The sequence below is a fragment of the Egretta garzetta genome, unplaced genomic scaffold (assembly GCF_000687185.1).
Source record: "Egretta garzetta isolate BGI_Z169 unplaced genomic scaffold, ASM68718v1 scaffold439, whole genome shotgun sequence".
NCBI classification, from domain to species: domain Eukaryota; kingdom Metazoa; phylum Chordata; class Aves; order Pelecaniformes; family Ardeidae; genus Egretta; species Egretta garzetta.
The window spans coordinates 2,101,288-2,125,669 of NW_009260803.1; the positions used below are offsets into that span (position 1 = coordinate 2,101,288).

A 24,382-nucleotide genomic window follows, 5' to 3' on the forward strand; every position below is an offset into this window, starting at 1 on the left:
TAGAACCTTTATAGTTGTGAAGTCTGTAAACATACTGGAGCATAACTCAGTGCAAATAAACATTAACATTTTATTTATAACTTTTATTTGAAAGTGGTATAAAACAGACGTTATTACAAAATGAACTGAGTTCAGTATTAATGCTGAAAATTCTTTTTGGTATCTTAAGATGTTTTGGTATCTTAAGGTGTGTTGAAATATAAGCATATTGTGATTAATGTTATAATAGATTAATTACAATCTACAATTAAAAAACCACCACATGCCACTTACTGCAGAGTCAGACCCATTACTCAAATCACCAAGTGTATTTTCATATCTTTTTAAATTAAAATGCAGCAGAAAAATAATTGGAGGTTTTATCTGTCTGGAGGCTTTTCAGCATGGTTTCTAACCCTTGCATGCATCAACTCCAACCTCATTAGTAATTTCTCATTACAGTTCGCAAATTAGATGATTTTGCATGATTATTTCATATTTTTTTTTTCCAGGACTTAGTACTATGTCAGCTAACCAGCTGTTAAAATCTATTTCTGTATTTATTAGCAAACCTCACTTTCTCACAGTAGGGGAGCCATGGCTTTTAGCTGGAGCACTTCTGGCAGAAATATTCTCAGCAAAAATACCTTCTCCATATTCAAACCCAGTTGTTGATTATTCTATTGTGAGTGGAAGTTGTTGCAGACAAAAATCAATCAAATATGCTAAAATGTTATGATGTTAGGAGCCTTGGCAAAATGCTTTCAAATCATGTATTTTGCCAGTGCATACTTATAATTCAATAGAAAGCTTTTCCCCCTTTTTGTTGGTTCATTTTTCTCCAAAGTTTCCTTCACAAATTGTCAACATTAGCAATTGAATGAGAATTTCTCTGTAGAGCATCTGGTTCATCTGCCACGTTTCTCTTTACCAGTTTCTTAATAGAGATGGTCCTTGAGAAGTTTCTCCAAATTGGTATTTTCACATGACTGGCAAAGAGGAGTGAATATTCCATCACAGTTCTTTCCTTGATTTGGACAATATTGAAACACAAGCAGTTCAGCAACTTGCAGCGTCCAGCCGTGCCTCGTGAACCATACGCAGTGCAGAGCCATACTCCCCTTTGTGTTACGCAGCTGCAAAAATAGATGTTGCAGACTTCTGTAAGCAGAAATGTAATTCCAGATGCTCAAAAGTCCAGGCAATGCAGAAAAGCCATGTCATTTCAGCAGTGTGACCTTCCATGGGGAACTGTTCTCAGCCATCTTGGGAACCCTGCCAGGCCAGTCACATCACACTTGCTCTCTCGCACCTTCTTGTTATCTCTCTCAAAATTTTACTTGGGTATTCAGTAAATGCGAGTGGCTGAGAATGTCCTCACTCAGCCATTGCAAGCTACATGTTGCATGATGCTTGACTGCATCTTCCACAGCTCCGTAACATTTATCCATAGCTACTTAATAGATTTTTGCCTCAACTGCAATAATTGCAACCTACTTTTGAAATGCACAAAATCCTGTGCAGGCTATTTCTGACGTAGCCTAAAATATGTAGGTTGTACTTCTTATTTCAGGTTCTCTCTTCCTTTACACCAAATAGTTGCTTCTTTTTCTACACTTAATTCTTACCCCTAATGCAAAGCAGTATTTCAAAGCACAGTATGGAAATACAAGTCATGTTCTTGCAGACAATACCAGGAAAAGCACACACAAGATGGCAGAGAGCTGGAAATTGGGGAGTGTGACAGAAAAAGAGGGGCTGGACTGCAAGGAGGGGTGATGCTGTTCTTGAAATTAGGCTTTTAGAAAGCAGAAGAACCACCAGAGCTGGGAACCCTCTGAGAAAAACCTGAGGGTACCTGCTGCTCCCAGGTACCAGGCAAGGGCATTTACCTCTTGTGAAATTCTGTGCCTAGCTCTTCGCTTTCTTCACCACATAACCCTTGTACATCTCACCAGAGCACTCTCAAGTTGCTCTTAATTTCACGTCTGCTCCTTGATTTAATCACCCTGCCCTGCTCCTGGAACTACTTAGTTTGCATCAGGTAAAGACCACTCATCTCTTCAGGAGAGAAGCCACTGCTGCCCTAGCTGATTTCACTGCAAGACTGGGTTATTCACAAAAGTATTTCTTTATTCTGAATAACCCAGCCTTGCAATGAAATCACCTAGAGCAGACCCCAGGGCACTGAGATGCACAGAGCCAGAAACACAAGTAAGACTTTACTGATGTGTATTTGTAAGAGTATGAAGTTCTACAGAAACTATAGAAGATTAAAATGGTGTTATGGAGAATTTCCTAGAACTTAAATAAGTCAATTACACACAGCTTTAAAGAGCATTAGTTTATTATCTACTCTCCATGTGTTACCTCAGAAACAGTCTAATTATATACAAAAATTTGGAATGTTGAATAAATGCTGATCAATACAAACATTTTGTAACTGTTGACAAGGGAATATTTCTAAACAAAACCAAAATAATCATAAAGGTTTGATTCTGTGTGTTGTTTATTGCTATGTTTGTGTTCATAGAATGCTTTCAAGTATATACACATTTTTTAACGCCATTCCAAAAAAGAAACTAAAAAATATTTACATAATAAATATGTGGGAGACTTCATCTTTTCATTACATCAGATGAACTGATTCTTTAATGAACTATTAAGAATAGAAAGAATTAACAGAGTTTGCATCAACTCACTGCCATGCTGAGTAACTTAGGCTGCTGATGGATTTTATTCTACTCAAAATGTAGTTAAAGATGCATTCAAAATGAAAAGTGCTGAAAAAAACTGCTGAATCCTGGCTGGACTTGTTCAGGAGACCTCTTTCTCCCACTCTCTGCAAAATCATCTAGTTTGACACGTGTTTACCTTTACACACAGACACTGGAGGAACACACACATTTCAATCCACTGAAAACTCCATTTACTGAGTAAAATCAGCATAATCCATGTTTTATTAGGTGGTTAATTTGCTAATGTACTGAAGACAAGCTTTGGCCAAGTATTTCCACAAGAAGTACTAAACTTCTCGCTATAAATTTCTACTTCTATAGTTCTACCATAGCCAAACAATTTTTGGTAGAATTTTCCTGTGATACATAAATCTGAAAATGAAGTGACACAACAACATTTAAAACTTCTGTTACCATTAAAGCAAAATACAATACAGTATAATTCCTCAGTGATATATTTAATGTACTGCAAAATGTATACAAAGTCAGTCCAAGATCAGTAAAGAATCAGTTCTGCTTTTTAGACTTTTCCCTTCCCAAAGATTATGCAGAAGACCAAGGTAATTTAGGACCTGTCTGTACGCATTCCCTTTAAAAGGCAGTGTGTGGTAAAAATAACATGATTAAAAGTCATGAACATGTGATGTGAACATTTTGCATTTTCAATAAAAAAATAGAAACTACACAACAAAACACATCTTAGAAGGGGAACACTGAAGCCTGCCATTATATAGCTATGTTTTTCATTCTTTTCTTTGAAGATTAACAGCACACAGAAAATAAATGAATTTTATCAAAATACAGCACATTTCTGCTAATATATCAAAAAAAATCATTTCTATGTAAATATTACTGAAAATCAACTAAAAAGAAAAATATACAAAGTGTTAAAGGGTATCAATTAAAATTATTAGAACTATACACAGTACAATAAGCAATAGTTAACATCTTTGAAAGAAGTGCAATAATATTGGAATTCACTTATTTAAAAAGTACTGCTTGGTTATTACCACTAGCTACGTATAATCCCCTCTGTTCCAGCCCATTGTCCCCAAACTAAAGGAGGCTGGTGCTTTTGCTAGCTTTATTAAAAGCGTTTACTTTTGTACACATGGGTTGAAAAAAGCAACTTATACCTGTCTCAAGCTACCAACTTATATGTAATTAAAAATGAACAGCAATAACTGAATATTGCTCCAGTGACAGGCTAATCATTAGCCCCGATTAAAAACAGTTATTGGTCTTCTATGGCACTTTTCCCTGGTCCATAACAACCGTGTATTAATTATCACTGCAGATTATGCAGTCTCTATTCAATTACAAAGGAGAAAGAGAAAAATAAAGTTAATGTTTCTGGTAAACAAAATTAATAGAAGCATAATTGAATATTTTATACAGTAATAAGGAACAAAGGCAGCCTGTGGTAAATCACTATTACATTAATATAGTTAGAAACCCTTTAATGACTCTGAAGTGTCTAGTTCACATTTAATGTTACCTGTAGGAACAGCCCTTTAAGAAACATCATTACAAACTGGTGGGTTGTAATCACACCCTCCCTTTTCTCTCCTTCTCACCCCAGCAGTTCTCCATCACTGTTAAAGTTTCACAAACTTGCTTTGGTTACCTAGCTCCATGCGTATGGTTTCCTTTTTGATTAACAAGGCAATGCAAAGGCCAAACAAAATCGAGACTTTTTCATAACCCTTCCTGCATCATTTACTTTTTTGTGTGTTTAAATATATATTACAGGCAACAACCTTAAAAACTGGCCATTTCAGTTTCATTTTTAACATCTGTAAGGTTAAAACGGAGTACTTCTTATAAAGATAAAAGTATCACCATTTGCACAAAATTGGGGATTTCCATGGCAGAGAAAAACCTCTCGGCACATTTCCACAGTACAGCTGAAAAAATTATGTATGCAAGAAAACCCAACTAAACATGAATCACATGTGGCAAATGAATATTCAATGACTACATTACGAACAAATCCTGTAGAATATCACAAATTTGTAGTTACAGTCTTCCTAAAAAACACCGTAAGCTTTTATTGCATTTCCTATTGGTAGACGTACATGCCAGAACTAAACAGTTTTTCTTCTTTCCTGATTCCAGATTTAGATAGCAGATAGTTGTTTCACCTGACCTTTATTCTGCCCAACCAGCACCACCCTCCATCTACCCATTCATCTATACAATGTGCACATAGCAAAGCCAACATGTCGTATCTCCTGTCCACATCTACAGAAGTGGTTTCAGCATAACATGTTATTATCTGGTGAATAAAGGCAATAAACAGCTACAGGACAGACAGCCCTGCCATCTGTCCATCGGCTACAACTGAGGCTTTGCAAAGCCTTGCACAAAGTTTAGTAATGTGCATGAATTATTCCAAAAATAAGCCTACCATGTGTACAAAAAAGCAACACAGGTTTGTTCTTGGAGGAGTGATCCTTAGATTGCTATAATGCTTAAAAACAAGTTTATCCACCATATGCATTTCCAAAATGATTTCCTGTATGTTCTATACAGTGGTTTTTCCCCCTTTAACCACAAGTTCAGTATTTCCTGTACAAATTTTGACCATAATTCTTTTCAAGTTCCTTTCATGTATAAAAATAGGCAAAATATTCAGTTTCCCCGTAAGTCTTCAATGAATCCTGCTGGCTTTTCTCCCCAATCCACAGTATTTATGAAGAAACTTCTCGCACAATGATGAGTTCCACTGCATTCTGAAAAGTCTTTAGCAAGGATACTGCTTGCCCATGATCAATATTGATGAAGCTGTATCCATTAGCCTAAAAAGAAATATTTAAAATTGAAAATTACAGTCTCATATGCCATGTTAGTGAAACATGTCTCATTTCATGTTAGTTAGCTTTACGGTTTAAAATAACCAATTTCTGTATGAATACAGACAATAAAACACTGCAGATTTGCAGATTACATTGTTGATCTGAGCTGAACATGTACCGATATGCTACAAGAAATTAAACTACTATATTAGCCTTGGAAGAATTTTGCCCCAAAGGGACTACAAATAACCAAAAGAGAAAACTGAACTTTAAACCATTACCATCAGACATCTAATTCATCAGCCTCAACACAGCCACATCAAAACAAGCAAATGCAGTACAAATTATACATCCCAGTTTCAATATCAGAATATTTGAAATGGCATTTGTGATAAATTAGGACTATTGAAGCCTTTAACAAAGACCATCAATGGCACTGGGATGGGCAATGGCAATCTCCTGATGTCACCCTGAGCTTGAATTTTCCTATGACTCCAAACAACACTGTCATTCTTGGGATAGGTTTGGCTTGGCAAACACAGGCAGGCCCAAGTGGCCTACAAAAGACAGGGAAAACACGGCTATGGTTCATCTTCTTAGGGTGTACTACTGCAAATTCATGTTTGGTCTGAGTGGTAAAATCTTGCAGAATGATTGATTCATCCAGTTTAAACTGTTACTGCTTCCAGCTGTGCATCCCACCTTTCTCCCTGAGCTACTGCCCTTTATGTGGCAACAGAGAGAACTGGTCATGCGCTCCATGCCTTAGCTGTCCCATTTTGGAGTTGCAGTTCCTTATCCCAGCACTGAACACTTGCTGTTGCTACAAGCCGAATCCTTTGTTGTAAAGGCAGTGGTTTTTAAATCTGTCTGGGGTTGCACAGAAAGATTTACGTACAGACTGTTCAGAGAGCAGAAGTGGCAATAACCCTTCCAGATCATCATCTGTACAGAATGCCCTAGCCCCAACCTTATATGCAACAGTATCTTAAGACTTACATGCAATTATCTAGTCACTGGTCATGCAGAATATTTTTATTAGACATATGTATTGGACACACATTATAATATGCATACCTAATGCCTGTTTTACAGAGAACATTGCAAAATCAAGCATAGCAAAGTCGTTTTGGTAGAGATGATATACAGCCAAAAAATGCAGAAGTTAGTTAAGCAGCAACAAGACAGAGTGGGATTGTCATTACATCATCAGTGGGATTATCATGGGTATAAAGAACATGCTGTTACACAAAAAAATATTCTTAATTGTAAGAAATGAAACAGCCTGTAATTGTCTTAGCATGCAAATGCAACTTCTCCTTCAGCTCTTTTTCAAACTATGAATTCCTCATTAAACAAAAAGCAAAAACCCAGCAGTGCCAACATGACAAAAGGAAACTTGGTTAAAAATGGCACGCAGACAAATGAAATTCCATAAAGACAGGAATAAACCATTAAAACACGTCACCTTTCACACATGTTCCACTTCATAAATAAGTAATAAATACACTACCAGTATTTTCAAAGGTTTAACATGCTGCTTATCCCTGTATGGTGTGTTGGAGGGTTACCCCCATTCCTTAAAGTCATCTACATCAGTAAGAGAACTAGGACCTTTCTCTCCCTAATGAGGAAGAACAAGTACAGAATTATTTACCATGTTCAAAACCAAGCCATCTTAGTTGAAACAACTTGACCTCAGTTTAGTTTTCTTGTGTGCTTTTTGGCTTTATCTTTCATTCAAAGGATCAGGCTGTGTTTTCAGTTTGGATTTGTTTTAGAAAACTTCACACAATGTTGTGGTATAATTGAGATAATAGTGGGTTATTTGTTGGTTGGTTTTTTTTGGTTTTGTAGAAAACTGCAATGCAGCAAGAGTCAACTCTATCAATATTCTCAAACCAGTAATGTGGTGAATAATTAATAATTTTAACAAGTTCTGCAACTTTACAGATGAGCCCTGAAAGGTACCAACTTCCTACAGAAAAGAACTGCATAGCTGCAGCTCAGAAGCCATGGCTCCTGAAGTGACCTAACTTGGCTCACCTGCAGCAGATGGGGCAGCCAGGAGGTACGTGCTGTGACCAGCTAGTTATCAGCCAGCTTCTACCAGCACTTGCCTATGTCTAGCCTCTCAGCTGGGGGAGTGGCAGCAAAGACTGGCAGGAACTGCAGGGTGGAAGGGGATGTAACAGCAAGGTGGAGCTGGGGAGAGGGGTTGTGAGGGGCAGCTGCTGGTGTTCAGACAACATGTTGTTCAGAACATTGCATGTGAATGGCCACAAGTGAAATAATTGAATGACTAATTGAATGACTAATGAGATGCTTAAGTTCCATCTTGAATGACATTAAGCCTTGTTTTTTGTCTTTAAATGCATGAAAAACATTCAGAGTCTGAAAAAATGATCCAACGTTAATGCTTCGGCCTCTATCACCTATCCTAATGGTAGGTGGAAGAAAATTAAAAGCATCATCCCACAATACAAGAATGCTTCTGGAAAAGATACTGGCTATCTATCTAAAAATTTAAAATTCTGCTCTTAAAAAAAGGTGCAGACTAAAAATTAACTGGTATATTACACGGGCTAGTTAATTAGATGACCACAGTACCTGAATTATTTTATCCCCGGGCTGCAACAACTTAGATGCTGGTCCTTCAGGCTGCACTCTAGTTACAAAGATACCCTTGAAAAACAGGTGAAAAAGATTTTTGACAACTTATTTCATGAATAGTAGGGTAGCATGAAACAGATATAATTCAAAACATTATTCAATTTTCCGTCACAAGTAGAAAAGAATCATAGAATCATAGAATCATAGAATGTTTTGGGTTGGAAGGGACCACTAGAGGTCATCGAGTCCAACCCCCCTGCAGTCAGCAGGGACACCGCCAACTAGATCAGGTTGCTCAGAGCCCCATCCAACCTGGCCTTGTGTGCAATGTTATTCTACAGGTCTGCTGGCTTCTGTGACTGCCCTCCTTTACTGATGTTAAAGTGCCTTTAAAGGAGCACTGCAGGGCAAATTTTGATCTGCCTTTGTTTAATCTGGCAGATGTTTATGTCAAGATGAATTATCAACCACCACAAATAAGGCTATAGGCTAAATCATGTTCTCTTTTAAGGGGCTTCCTAACTGTAAACTCCATAATTCACTATCTCAAATCTGTTGACTGATATCTGGAACTGCGCAAGAACCATTCAGCTAGAATAATTGTCTGTGTTGTGAAGTGACCGCTGTGGTCACCTAACACCTTCATTTTCCATACCCCGTTGTCCCCAGTTTTCTCCCCTCCAGTCCTGGAGTTCAGTGGTTTGTGGAATATGTATACTTCGCCACCCCCACCTCACTTTCCTAAACACTAGAAACATTATTAACCAGAATGATTTTAAGATGCATTAATGTAAAATACTCACGTCATCTTCGGGTCTGAATGGATTCCCTCTACCACCAACTCCTCCCGATATACTAAATCCAAGTTCTGGATCCTTGTCAATTCTCACTCGAATCTAAGTAGGTACAACCAAAGTTAGATTAAACGGCTGAAAAATCTGCATTGAAAGCCACTGTAATGAAATTATTACTAAGCAACTCAGGTGAACAAAAGCTTTAAAAAGAAAAAAAAAACCCTCAAAAAAGCATTTATCACAGTTCAAGAGAGTATTATATCTCATAATATTAATTCAGAACAAGATTCCAGCACAACAGCATTGTGTATCGCTGTATCTAAGTTTTACTCCAATATCACTATTATTATAATCATAGTTCATGTTGGCTTTAAATTCAGAGATATTTAGATAATATGTAAATTAATTTAATGCCCCCAGCAAAAACCATGTTCCTATGAGAGAACCTGTTCCTCCTATTTCTCTTCTACTTCTAGCTGAATTTTAAAAATCAAACCTCATTCCTACTTTCAGTCTAAGTTCTACGTAGCCAACACTGTCTCCCGTTTCTCTTGCCAGAATAGTTGACTAGAAAATGTATTTTACACACGAAGTGGACATTCTTATTCTAGCACAGAAAGAAAACACAGTTCTCAGTATTTTCTCAAAGAAGCAGACTTCTTCTCAAAGAAGACCCAAAACAATACAGGGGAAACATCCTGTGTCCAAGAGCAGAAAAAAGGTTGCCACAATGAAAAAGCCATTAAATTGTGTAAAAATTTCTTACCCACATCTGTCTACCATACATAGAACTGATAATTATCAGGCATGCATCAGATGCTCACACTTTTTTTATCCTGGCTTTTGTTTATGGATGCACATTTCTACATTTGCAGGTTTTTGAACCATTCTGGATAGGAATGAATAGATGCAAAGTACTCTAAGTTGTACTGCTATTTTTTACTTCTTCTGTTACTAGATGAATGATGAGTTGGTGATAAATAAATGTAATTGAGAAATGCAATTTCTAGCTCAGTAAAAAGATGCAAACTTAAGTTTCTGGTACATTCTGTTAAAAATCTACCACATTTATCTCAAAGCTCAAAACTAGAAGAAATGTGTGACTTCAGTAGTAGAATTGCACTGATATAATGCTGACTTCTGCTGGAGATAAATTCCTGTATGGTTTTTGTCACCACCTACAGACAAATGGTAATAAACGAAAAAAATCTAACAATTCATTGCCACTAACAGACAGATGTCATACTATCAAGTAAGATTTTATTCTTACTTCTTGCTTTGCGAACTCATGGCTTTGTCTGGGAGAACACTGGGACTGGGTATAGGGAGGTTGGTGGGCAACTTTCAACATCAGATAATCAATTAATTGCTCTCTAGACGGATGTCTTGCTACTGATGATTGAGGAGGGAGATGATGGACTTGGCTGTAGTTTGCCTGAGGTCTCTGAGGCTGGCACATCTGTCCATTTGTCAAAGGAATCTGAAAAAACCACAAATACTCTGTGTCATACATTTTATAGGCAGCAATCCTCAACTCCTCCTTTATTTTTTCAATATTTCTCATACTTGACTGCTTTTAATTTTAGGAACATTACTAAAACTACTCTTCTGGATCATGTACAATTACATGCAATTTTCTTTATAGTCATCAGTTCTGACCTCCTGAGAACAAATCTGAAAACCAAAACTTACTTTGAGTGCTAATTTACTAAAACAGACTGGACAGTCTTTGCTTTCAGCACTTGTTTCACTGAGTTATCCCAATCATTATTTTCTAGTAGTGCAACTGACAGTATTGACACTTGGTTGATATCATTATAGTTTGCACTTTTATTGCATAAAATTCAGAGATTTTGTAACAATTCTCAGTAGGTCATACACAAACCAAAAATCCCATACAGCTAGCAGACCAAAACTATATGCTCTCTGAGCATCCTTTGGTGTCCACTTTGCAAGAAAACCTTCTGAGCCAATTCACAAACAAGCTCAAGATTTTAATATCATACTGTAATGATATTTTCAACAAATATTATTCTTTTGTTAACACATCTGTCACTGATTTGATAGGCATAATGATGACCAACAGCAATAAGGTACACCACTGTCAAGGCAAACAGTGCATTCAAGCCATTTCGCTAGGAATGATGCTGGAGTTGACAATGTTTCTTACTGAAGCTGCAGGGTTACTGTTCAGCTCTGCGTTGAGATGGGCAGCCTTTTCCCTTCTCGCGCTCTTACCTAGCCTAAGTAGTCACTTGATCTGTCTGTACAATTCCCACATTCCAGAAGTGCTACAGTCTTGAGTTACAGGTTTTTTTCTGCCTGCCACCATTATCCCATTACTTGTAATATACAAGGACATTAAAATACTATTATTAAAAATATTAATAATATACTATGATATATTATACATAATGTACTATTTCAGTAAAAGATTAAAAATATACTATCATTAAAATTTTATTAACATTACTAAAAATATTATAAGTAACTAAAGTGTACAAATTTCAACCTTTAACCATGCTATGTGAATGGAAACATATCAGAATCTATTCTGTTGAGTATTTTATGTCAAAGTGATTCTGAGAAATGGTAATGTGTGTATATGTACATTTTTTAGCTTATTTATAGATCAGATGTATTCAGTTTAGATGATTGTCTACTGCCTTTTCTGAAAACCTGAAGCGTGACAGGAAAACTATTTTTTGTTGCACTGCCAGAGGTAGAGTTTACATAGGCAACATGAATCAACAGCTATGCAAATTCCCAATATCAAATGTCTGTAGAAATGCAACTAAAATCACTGAAGTTATAAAAAGAAAATCAATTGTGGCAACTGCTGTAATACACAATCATCCATTTAGTTTCATTGTACTAAGTCCTGCCTGTATAGATGGTCTATAGAGATGAATACAGAATGTCTCCTACATGTTCCAGTTCATCATCACAATTTCATCACAATTTCAAGTTGTTCTTTAAAAGGATTAATCAGCTTCAGATTGCTTTCCTAAAATCATCTGCCATGTTCCAATTTCCACTTCCAATTACATCTTTTGCTGCAAATTTCTTCTTTCAAAGCCCCTGTTGCAGAAATCCAAGAACTATCCCCCTTCATATAGTTAACTATTTTGTCTTCCAAGAAGAGGATGCTATTTCATTTATGCCACTTTCGATACCTGGGTATTGCATTTTAAAGAAATCCCAGTTCCAACTGCTATCCCAACATATGTTTCTACTACTAATAAAAAAATACATCTTTACAAATAATAACAATAACCATAATAATAATGTATCTTATCCACGGGGTTATGTAGATAATTACCTGCACAGCTATTTTCTTCATGCTATCTGGAGGAACATCTTTGAGACTAAGTGTGGCAGATGAGTAACTCTGCTGTCCTGAAATGAATGCTTCATCCTGGCACTGGTCTCCGGGAGTAGAAGCCTGGGGATGCTTTAAACAGAATGCAGCAGTAAACATGGCTATCTTCACAGAATTCAAACTAAAAAATTCTCGTAAGAATCCCAGAATAAAACATTTTAAGGGCTTTATCTTTCTTTATCCTTTTTGATTAATTAGTACATTGTTTATGTAGAAAATCTTACTAGCCAAGACACCCATAAAATATTGGTGGATATTTACAATACCAGCAACTGCAGAGGTGTCGTTGATCACCAATAAACTAATAAGGCAAGTCAACAAATGCTAAGGACTGCCTATTCAGGGACTCATATGGTTAAAAGAAGTCTTCTGTTGACTTTATCCTGCTCACTATGGATACCATAACATCACTCAGGGTGCTCAGAGTTAGAGTAATTTTCTCACATTTTCTTACAAGCTAAAATATTAATTTTCTTGAATGCCTTAAGTATCTTACAGTACACTTTACATGATCAGAATTTGTTTAGGAGAGGAGAAAGCACAGTAAGATTTTGTTCAAACCTTTATCAACCTAGGTTAAATTCAGAATGGTAATCTCTTGTTCACATACATACAACAAAACCAGACAGGTTTACATAGGTTTAACCATCCATAAAAGCCAATTAGAAACCTCAACTTCATGACATTAAATTGAAAAGCCTTGCAATAAGTTTAAGACATGTGAAGTGAAGGCAAAGTATTTGATTTAATGTATATAAAATAATTTCACCATATGAATGACATTCTTTTTATTGAAAGCATTCTCTATATGTAAAAGGATAACTCTGTCAATTTAAGGACACCTCTCGGTTTATTCTTTCCCCCTCTATATATTGCAATAGCCTCCTGTAGGTACTCACTCGAACAATGTGCACACCAGAACCTCTTCCGTCTGCAACACTCAAGGCAACACTACCCTGGCTGCCATGCAGATCCCTAGAGCTGCCATAGTGAAAGCTGCTAACTGCAGCATAATTGGAATTAAAGGACCTAGACAGCATGCTCTGAATAAAGAGGGGACAGATTTAACACAGAGATTAGTGCAGCATGCATAAACCACAAGACATGTTATACATAGACTAATACAAACATATTCCATTGTCATGCAAGATAAAAACCATGCAAGAACAGTACCACTGTGATGTATAAACCACAATTGTGACCTCTCTTTACCTTTATTTACTGTAAATCAGCATGCAGACAGCAGTTAACATGCAGAATTACATGTAAATAAAGTAATTCAAGTGTTCATGTGCCTAGAAAAACAACAAAGGTGCACAGCTTATCAAAATTTCTAGGTTTTCATTAGATTTGCAACATATCAAATATGTTATAGGAAGAGAAGCTGGCAGTTAAAATAAACACCTGTGGAAAACCGTTAATTATAGTTATTATTTTGTCTCATTTCCCCCGCTCTCCCCCCCCCAATTACTGGTACAGTACAAATAAAAATTTACACAGAGACACAAGATTTGACTGTTTGACTGGATTTTCTTGCTATTGCAATGCCGTCAACATCCGCAATGCATTCCAATAACACTCCATTCAAGAATGTGAATGAGCCTCATTTAACAAAAGAGGGGCTCAAAAGAAACCTTGGTGTCCACCTGTGCCACTGTAGGCAATCAAACAGGAAACATGAGCTCAAGGACAGAAGTGACAGTGGTTTGGTTTTGAACTTCATTACCTTGCAAACCTGACCTCTGCAATATTGGCAAGGGTAACAGAAAGAAAGCAGTAGACATTACTGTCTTGCCACCATGGACTTTTGTAGTTATAAGAACAAAACAAAATAAAGACTGCACGAAAGAAGAAAAGGAAAATCCTTCACCTGACAAATGAAACAAAACTATAATGAAAAAGTCACAAAGACCCGGGAAAAAATATGATCATAGTAAGAGAGATACCACAAAGCATCAAAACCCAGCAAATTAAAAGTTTTTGGTTTTTTTATAAAGTTTCTAATTTTTCCAAGTAAAAAAACGTTAAAATACATATCATTTGACTAAGGTACTGCAACAACTCTTACATGAGTTAACACCATTTCCTACAGCATTCTCCTAGAGAACCTGGCTGCCCATGGCTCTGACTGGCATACACTTCACTGGGTAAAAAGTGGCTACATGGCTGGGCCCAAAGAGTTAAATCCAGTTGGCAGCCAGTGACAAGTGGTATTCCCCAGGGCCCAGTACTGAGGCCAGTTCTGTTTAATATCTTTACCAATGATCCAGATGAGGGGATCAAGTGCAGCCTCAGTAATTTTGCAGATGACACCAAGTTGGGTGGGAGTGTTGATATGCCTGAGGGTATGAAGGCTCTACAGAGGGACCTGGACAGGCTGGATTGATGGGCTGAGGCCAACTCCATGAGATTCAACAAGGCCAAGTGCCAGGTCCTGCACTTGAGTCACAACAACCCTAAGCAACACTACAGGCTTGGGGAAGAGTGGCTGGAAAGCTTCTTGGCAGAAAGGGACCTGGGGGTGCTGGTCAACAGCCAACTGAATATGAGCCAGCAGTGTGCCCAGGTGACCAAGAGGGCCAATGGCATCCTGGCTTGTATCAGGAATAGTGTGGCCAGCAGGACTAGGGAAGTGATCGTGCCCCTGTACTTGTGAGGCCGCACCTTGAGGTATTCAAAAGATGGGCAGATGTGGTGGACTTGGCAGCGCTGTGTTAATGGTTGGACTCAATCTTTTCTAACCTAAACGATTCTATGAATAAATATATTTTGGTGTTGACTATATATACTAATCTGATTTTGAAAATACTCACTAGTCATCAGGCAGACAGTTGTTCTTTCATATTAGCTTTATCTTGTGAAACTAAGACTAATAATAAAATTAATAATCAAACTAAAATTAACAATCAAAGTCTTATGCCTCTGCATATTCATACTCCCCAGATGCTCTGGTAGCACAGTCATTGGAAACTCCCTTGGAAAACAGTATTTACTGACAACACTTGGCTTTTCTTAGCTGAGGCTCTTGGATAACCTCTTACTCAATGGCATAGTGAGCTTTCTTCATGCTCCTCTTCTACATCTACCCTGTTGTCTAGTCAACAGATTTTTCAAGCTTCCAGACAAAAATCTCCTGAGGCTTTTCCCCCTCTTGGGAGGAGAAGACTGTACTCAGCATTCAAGTCTTTCTTTACTAAACATTTAATCTGAGCTTACTGATCCTCTAAGTTTCAGGCCAAACACCCAGATGAAACTGCCAAAGCCAGTTTTCCTTAGCTCCTTTAGTGCCTCAAAGCATCTTCTTACAACTCTTCTCAAAATAGTCTATAATTAGCCAGGTGGCCTTCTTCCCCCACTTGTACAGGCAACTTCCTTAAGTCTCCTTACATGAAGCTTCTCTCAGAGGCTCCTATATCTCTCCATTTTCTGCAAGTGGCAAATAGACAGATAAAAATAGAAGGAATGCACGGTGAGACAAGAAAGTTATCTTCTGTAATCTTACTATAAAGATCCCTAGATCCACTAGATTCAGTCTTCTCTTAGAAAGACCCAAACAGATGGTCAATAAATAGTGACAATCTAAATCCAGATTTGTTTTTACAACCGAAGATAGATCTGCAGCAATAGGAGGTAGAACTTTCCTAAAATTTGCAGAGGCATGAACTTGTCAATCAGGAATTAAGATTTCAGCTAACTCAGTTTAGTGAGCGTCAAAGTGATTACATAGCCCGAGAGCAGGGTTCAGGGGTTTATATGGGTTTTATAAAATCTCCTTTCTTGGTAGAGGCTTCTTACAAAGTACAAAAAATGATTGTGTGACTGACATAGGGACAACATGAGAAGTACTGAAAACACCATTTTTCTCCTTCTCTACATTGGGCACAGTGTCTCAACACTAAATTAGAAGGAAACCACAAGTACTAACTGTACAAAACAAATAATACTTAAAATTACATGGAGTTTTAAGAAAGTTTTAGTTTAGCACAAGAAGATATTCCTAGTGACAAATCTAGGCAGTATTTTTCCTCTAGCTATTTTTAGCTGGGAAGAGAGAAACTGAGGCATTTGGAGCGTGAACGGTATTCCTCTTAATTTTGCTTCTCACTACGAGCGTGATGAAGGTTGTACATTTCCTAGTGAGATTCCCTAAGACTGCTGCACCAGGGAAGACACTTTCAGAAATCTAAACATGCAGATGCCATTAAACCCCTTGATTTTTATTCCTATTTATTAAAAACTATATGTGAAATAAATGTATGGTCTAAACTTCAGATTAAATATGAATGTTAATTCCAAGTACCAACTCCATTCTCCATCTGATTTGCTACAGTGTCTTGAGGGCATAATGGCCTGAAGAATGATAATTCAAATATCTGAGGCTTGAGAAATCTCATTTCAGTTACTCTAAACTAATATACATTAATGAATATACATGCCATGTTCCTCTATATTTTTGTGAAAGCTAAGTTTACTAGAAATCAGTTATTCAACCATCAAGAACACATATTAAAAGCATCAAGAAAAAATGGCTATGTACAAACTAAAAAGAAAAGTTCAGCATATAAATCAGGATTTGTATTAAAAATCAGCCTCTAATGGAATCAGTTTAGATGCAGGCAGCTAGTAGCATAGTTTTGGGGTTTACTTAAAATCTTTTTGAATGCTAAGAGTCAGAACATATTCTCCATTTTGCAGCTTACAACCAAATTAACAATTTTGGATTTCAAAAAGGTGTCTTTTGGGAATTGAAGTGCCTTAATGTATCTAACTTAAGTGCAAGACAATAAGCAGTGGAATCTACCTAGGAGAATTTCTATTGGATAATACTATTGTAATTTTAAGACTTGCTGGAGTATGTCACAACAATCCATGAAATTTTTGTATAGAACAAGAACTAATAAAATTCAAGGATCTGCACAGAAGATTCTACACTCTACTTATCTCGGAATAGCCTTAACCGGTAACTTAACTGCTAAGCCTAGGTATTAGCCTTTTTATTTATTTATTTAACAGTACTTGATAGCTAAAGGTGGACATAAGTTATCCTTTGAGGACATTATTAAATGTCTAGAAATCCCTCCACTTTTCATTCTTGATTATCTTGATTAAAGGACCTTGATTATCTAAGGTCCTTTAGAAAAAGTTTGCTGAAGGTATTCTGGAACACTTGAAATTACTAAAATGAATGCTTTAAGCCTTCTGGAATAAGAGCATACAAGCAAAAAATGTTTTGTGTGAAATCTGATAGAATTCTAGCAAGATACCAGTTGCTTTTGTTGCTTACATTCCAAATGCACAAGAATTTTATTCCTTTTAAAGTGTGATGTATTGATTTCTGAACTCCACAAACTATCATAACACACTGATGGTTCAGTAGTCCATTCAAAATGAAGAAAAAAATAAAAGCTAAAATAAAGATTTAAAACTGACAACTGCTGAATGGATAGCATTGCTGTAATTTATCAGCATCAAAACATTCTTCAGGCTATGATCTTATAAACACTTAAGCACTTAATTTTATGCGCGCACAGACCCACTGAAGTTACTTTCCTTGAGATATTGAAGCAAGCTTAACTTGGAGAAAATCTGAGACTGTATCAGTTGAAATACTTTTGCATGTTAGGTATGTAGTATAAAAAAAAATCAATTAATGAAAAACTTTCAAACTTTGATTAAAACTGCAATTCTGTATCAATACTGAAACACTTGGGACTTTTTTCTTTTAATAAGGCATTATACACTGGCAACTTTGAGGGAAAAAAAATCACCTATTCTTATTTCTGAATTGGAAAATAGGAATCAAACTTTATGAGCTCTTCTCTGAAAGCTCTACAATTTTAGACAAATAGTATATAAAGTAGATAAAAAAATAGAGGACTTAATTCCAGATTAAATTAGAATTGAAAACAAACACACACCTGAAGACCTCCCAAGGGATCCACATCAAAAAAAGAAAGGACAGAGTCAGGCCAGTAAATGTTTCTGCCTACTCAGCACATAGAAATATAATAGATATTTGCAGATAACTGTTACAGATAACAAATTCCTCTACCATACAATGTGTGTCACACTGGTGTTTTTACACAGGCAGTATTTTAGTTTAAATTCCTAAATTAAAACTTCTAACAAGACTACCATGGAAGACTACTGATACATATCAGGTAGTAAAACTGGTGAATCACACTCAAAAAGGAAAATAATGCTGAAAAATATTACTGTTCTTAAAAACTCACCTGTGCACTAAATTTATGAGGTTGGGGGTGGGGTGTGCTTTCTAGCAGCTTACATAGCTAACCACTAGAGAGCAGCTTGACATTTAAATAATCTCTTTTCTCTATCCCACAATAAAACATGCTTTGCATCAGGTAAGCAAATTGTTTCTCCTGAATATATGCAAAATTTCTATTTACAAAAGGTCTCATGAAATGTTTTCATCTTCCTTCAACCAGATGGATAATTTCAGTTGGTTGGTGTATGCCCCTGACAGCCTGTCAAAGGGATTACAGATGCTGGTTACTTGGCTGGAACCCACTGTTTTTGCTGGACTTAAAACTATCCTGTATCACTCCTCATGTAAATTAAAACTCTTGAAAGGTGTTTTTTTTTTTCCTATCTGTATCAGGTAAAAAGGGCTAATAAATAAAACAAGAACTAGCTTCTCCAATTTGTCCAAGAAGCAGACACTGTTTATTTAAGTGGGTTCACCCTCCTCTCTCTCTCTCATTAGTAAATTTTATAAAACAAAATAAACAAGTACTTCATGAGCTTAGCAAAAAAGGAAAAAAACAAAACAAAACAACCAAACAAACCCACAACAAAACCAACCCCCCAAAACCCCACTATACCCTTTCCTAATAAGCACAGGATAGTAATAATAAACATGATTAAATTCAGTAACAAGCTCAGAAGAGTCACAACAGAAGTAATACTATTGACCCATACTGTTGTGTATAACCACAGCAAGAAGATATGAATTAAATAATTATCATAAGGTTTTGTATACCTGTTTTTTGTCAGTGTTGTGTCTTATGCTTTAAAAAAAAAAACCCACGCCATTTTAAAGCCATGAAAGCTTTGTCAAAGCAATTTCCAATAAATGTTCCTTAAATGAGCTCTGTAAATGAACTTGTTCCTTAAATTAGTTCTGTAATTATTGAAATTTTTTTCAGACTTCAAAACATTTTAGAAGTCTGGCTTATAGATTAAGCTCCCCTTCCTTGCCCAGCTAATTTTTAATTAGAAACAGAAATACCGAAACCATTATTTTAAAAGAAAAAAACCCAGTAAATTCCTAGAATTTCCACATTATCATATTTGCCAGCTGCCATATAGGATCATATCTACATTTTTCAGATTTTTCTTTTTAAGTCAGTCATACCCCAGTGAATATGAAGTAGACAATTATAAACACATTCACTTTTAAACCCGTAAGTAAGTCTCAGATTGCTAAATAAAAGCTACTTTAAAATGCTTCAAGGCCAGAACAAAAGAAACATGCACATACAAAACTGACTTCTAAGACCTGTCAAGTTAGATGCATGGCTAAGATCTCAATAGCAGCTATTCCATATCACTCTAGTAAGAAACAAAAATTAAGGTTTACATATAAAGTATGAGAGAAAGTACGGACAGATATAACGGGAATAAAATCAGGCGATCAATTTCATTTCGGTAAAGGTGACTACATTGCTGCAGTACCTGAACAGGTATCACTGGTGCATTAAACATTGTTCCTAACATGTCAAATATAGACGACGTAAGAACAAGCTATAAACAAACTGCATTAGCAGTGCACTGAAGTTTTGTTTCCCTCTGCATTGAGGGATTGCTGAGATTTTTGCTTCTCTGTCATTTTATGTAAGACTTGATGCATCCAGGAGAATGGAAGATCAGAGAATGCACCTTTTATCAGGGTTGGAACATGGTGAGGTTTGTGACCGCCTTGTGGGACAAAGGGTCACCACACTACAGCACAGTACTGTGAAGGCCTTAAAATATTTTATGTTGTACGTGACTCAAACTGGATTAGGAGAACAGGTGCAGCTGTTGTGCAGGCTTCTTTAAAAAAAAAAAAAAACCAAACCAAACAAAACCCATCCCTTTCTATCATCAGAAGTTATGCAACTCAAAACAACAAAAAAAAAATCAAACCCATCCATCCAAATACCTGGATTTCCAAAGAAAAATTAGTTAAAAGTATTTTTCCCAACCATCTCCAATTTTTTAGCTATCACAGATATTGAAGTATTTAGAATAATAATCACAAACCAAACTATGTTCTTTCAAAAGAAATTAAAAAAGAAAATCCATCTAGCTGGCATAATCAAAATGTATTTTGGCTGCTTCCCCTCCAAGAAAACAGAATCAGGCTAATGACATTCTACCCATTATTCACTGATGATATTTTAAACTGGTTTAGCTGGCCAGCATAGATTACACTCTTCGAGTCTCAAATTCTTTGAAGATACAGAATTGTTCAGCTCTACATATCAGCTCAAATTCTTGATAGCATTAACAGTACATAAAGAATCCTGTTCATCATCTCTAGTTATATCAAAACCTCCTGTGATTTCCTGAAATGAATAAGATTTTTAAGTGTTCTCATCTCACAGCAATAAATATTCATTCAACAATCTGTCAGATACTCAACTTCAAAAGACAACTGGCTTGGAGGCAAATACGTGTTAATTATGTCTTTTGAATTCTTCAGCAACTGAAGCTATAGATCTATACTTCCAAATAGATTTTACTGATTTTCTTTTCCTTGTTCTTAAAGACAAGATATAGAGGGAAAAAAGGCAGAACGGAAAGATGAAGTGTAAGGGAATATTTTAGTATAATACGAATACAGTGCTGCAATAAAAATTACCTGCCCTAAAAAAGCTGGCCTTGCAGTCCAGCAGGTCAATACGACATTATTTAATGTATTCTAAAATAATTGGACTAAGCTGGCAAGTATGATCAGAAGTAACAGGGACTTTTTTTTCTTTGGGGAGAAGTTAATTTACAGTCTACCATTTGACTGTTTCTCAGATATTCGTCACAACCATGTTTATCCTTTTTAAGGCAGTATCAGAAGTACATTTTCAGTGGTAATTAAAAGCAGTTCAAAACACAAAATATTTAACTTATTCCATAACCAGGTAACAGAAGGGTAGAAATGTTTTAAAATTATTATTTTTACCTTCTCTAGCTTTTTAGCCTCAATGTGTCGCAGCACCTGTTCCCTCCAGTCATGAGGGACTTTACTTTTTCCTGGAGGATCTAATAAGGAGTGCTCAGAGTTAACCCTTGGGTTTGATCTCTTTGAAGGGCTAGTCCGTGAGTAATTGAAGTCACTAACTGACATAGTTCTTTCTGGTATTTCATTCACTGATGGACGAGCACTCTGTGGTCGGGGTACATTTGGACCATCAATGCTGTATGTCCTGGCAGAAAGAGGTCTCTGTTGCCCAGACATTACTGGTGGAGCTCTTCCCATTGAATGCAAATCTCTGTATGTTAAGTAATCCCCTTCAGGAACCTGGGTCCTCCTTGAAGGTCCAGTATCCCCAACATTCACAGAAGCTGTAGAAGATACACTGCTCTGCCTTTGGAGAGTGTGTCTGGTTGCTCCTGGGAGCAGTCTATCATTTGGTGGAATAGCCCACATATCTATATGTCTCCCAGGCATCCGTTGATGAGTGTTATACACAGCACTGGCTCGGACATTGTTATGATTGGAGAAATTCATATTGGCAGAATGCTTTACGTAGCTGGGGGTTTCTGTGCTGTCAGACCTCAGCAGACGTGAAGGAGGTAAGCTGCCTTGTTCTACTTGGGTACCTTGTTTCTGGGGCCACAAGGTGTCTTTCGCTGTTGCACTGCTGCTGTACTGAATATTATATTGGGGAGCACAGAACATCTGTGCACCACTTGTCACTGATCCTCTTGCTACATTAGCACCTTCAGGATTATGATTTGAGTCAAATTTGAACACAGTTTTTGTAGAAGATACTAAATCAGATGATGACGATGACCCAGCAAAAACCTGCAAAGGCTGATCATACAGAAGAGTAGCAGATTTACTTCGGACTATGTTTTTTCCATCTGCAATATCAGATGCTGATTTTACCATTGAGTTTGGCTGTTGAGATCCATTCTCATTGACAATATCGTAGATTTTCAGAGCACCAGTGTCCATATTGGTGATGCTATGAGATTTCATCACAGGACCACTTCTTTGTGGGGACAAATCTTCAGTACTCCTCGAAACAGACAGCTCAGCAGAATCACCATCAACTGTAGTGCTTCTCGTTAGTTCATCTTTACTGGGAGACTGTATGGCTTCCTCAGGATGTCCGTTTACTTTATTTATAGGATACCTATTTCCATTTTCCAAGTGCTCACTTTCTTCTTTCGTGTTGTTATTCAAAAAGCCCTTTACTGAAACCATTTCCTGTGTTTGTATCATTTCTACAGGAACCGGCACTGCCTCTTCTCTAACCAGTTTATTGATATTCATGTTTATTTGGTCTAATTTGTGAGACTCCTCTGTAGGAGTGCTTAGATCAACACCTTTTCCTATGAGGCCTAATCTTTCTTCAATGCCTAATTCATATTCAGACAAATTTGTAACCTTCTCTTGCACAGTTGTTTTTTCTTCTACTGTAATGCTCAATCCACCTCCATTTTGCAAAATATTATTCAAATTTTCATCTTCTCGCCTAGAAAAAAAGATGGCTCTTAAAAGAAATTCCAAAAGGAACAACATATTCCTTTAAGAACTGTTTTAGAAAAAGTAATCATTAACATGCAACACAGCCATACTGTGCATACAAAACAGGACAAAGACCAATACACAACCAGATTTATGACTTGCTATCTTACCATTAAAAAAAATACATTACATAGAGGGCTCATTTTGGCAACATTTGTGTCACCTGATTTCAGAAGTTTGTTTACATTCAAGAGGAATTATTAATGGCAGTTTAAAAGTTCAAAAAGTATGAAGTGACAACAACTTAATTTTTTTTTAACTAATACCTGCAAGTTCCATGAGAATTTTTGACAAATGTCTTGTTCCTATTGGCAATTTTCTAAAAAGGCACCTTCTACTAAAACCTCAACAACAGCAGTAACCTGTAAGGCCATTCTTTGTGAGTTTCTAAAAGCCTTTTATAGTTATGTTAGTAATCAAACTGATCTTCAAAGTTACACAAATAAAAACATAGAGCTTTTAAAAGGGTGTATTGAAGTATTTTGCAGGGTTAGCGAATTATAAAGATGAAATTATTATATCCTATTATTAAAACAGATGGGAACAATGTCTTGTACACTAAAATTAGCCTCTGAATTTTACTGTCCTCTTCTTTCGTTAGACAGAACTATTCCATTAGTTAACATTATTTTAAAACATTAGAATTTTAAATTATTTCATGAATGATAAATTAATGAATTAAAGGGATGGACACATAATACAAAAGACTAAGTAACATTTTTCTATTATATTTGCTCAGTGGTATACAGTATCTTACAAACCTGATCTTGGATAAAACAGCAGCATGTGTTTCTTTGTCTGGAGAACAGAGAGAAATATCTTGGCTACTATCAGTATTTAAGGAAACAGAATCTGACATTCGAGAAGGAGAGGAACAGTTGCTGTTATTTTGATTGCTGTTGTGAGTAACTTCATCTGATAAGGAATCAGCATCTTTTGAATCATCTGAAATAAAAATTTGTCAATTTAGTTACAGACATATACATATGTTTAATATCCATTTAATGTGTGTATGTTATAGTATTTAGAAATTGTGTCTTGTTCTTCAGTAATTCTTACTTCTGGAAACTAAAATGTAAGCTAACATCTTTGCAAACTTAATTTAAACTTACAAAAGACAATCGTTCCTGTTTTTTAAATGTTTCGTTCAACATAAACAACCCTCACCTGCTAATAATGTTTAACTCACTGCTTTATTCCAAGTTTCCTTGGCATAAGCTAGTGCTACATTATGTAGTGTTTCCCCAAAATACCCATCAAATCATATTTTTGTTTTTGCAATGATTTCAAAGTTTTGAATTACATGAGTCTCTTAGCCC

The 24,382-nt window shown here is 36.4% G+C and overlaps 1 protein-coding gene across 1 annotated transcript in view; it reads right to left on the bottom strand.

Moving 5' to 3' along the window:
• Positions 1 to 367: 367 nt before the first annotated feature.
• ERBIN (erbb2 interacting protein) overlaps positions 368 to 24,382 on the bottom strand; it is a 124,504-nt gene continuing 100,489 nt past the window's right edge. Inside the window, 8 exon segments of the mRNA XM_035902277.1 lie at positions 368 to 5,518; positions 8,126 to 8,200; positions 8,932 to 9,024; positions 10,193 to 10,402; positions 12,245 to 12,376; positions 13,204 to 13,347; positions 21,489 to 23,010; positions 23,825 to 24,008. Coding sequence (XP_035758170.1) covers positions 5,411 to 5,518; positions 8,126 to 8,200; positions 8,932 to 9,024; positions 10,193 to 10,402; positions 12,245 to 12,376; positions 13,204 to 13,347; positions 21,489 to 23,010; positions 23,825 to 24,008 — 2,468 coding nt within the window. The 3' untranslated portion in view covers positions 368 to 5,410.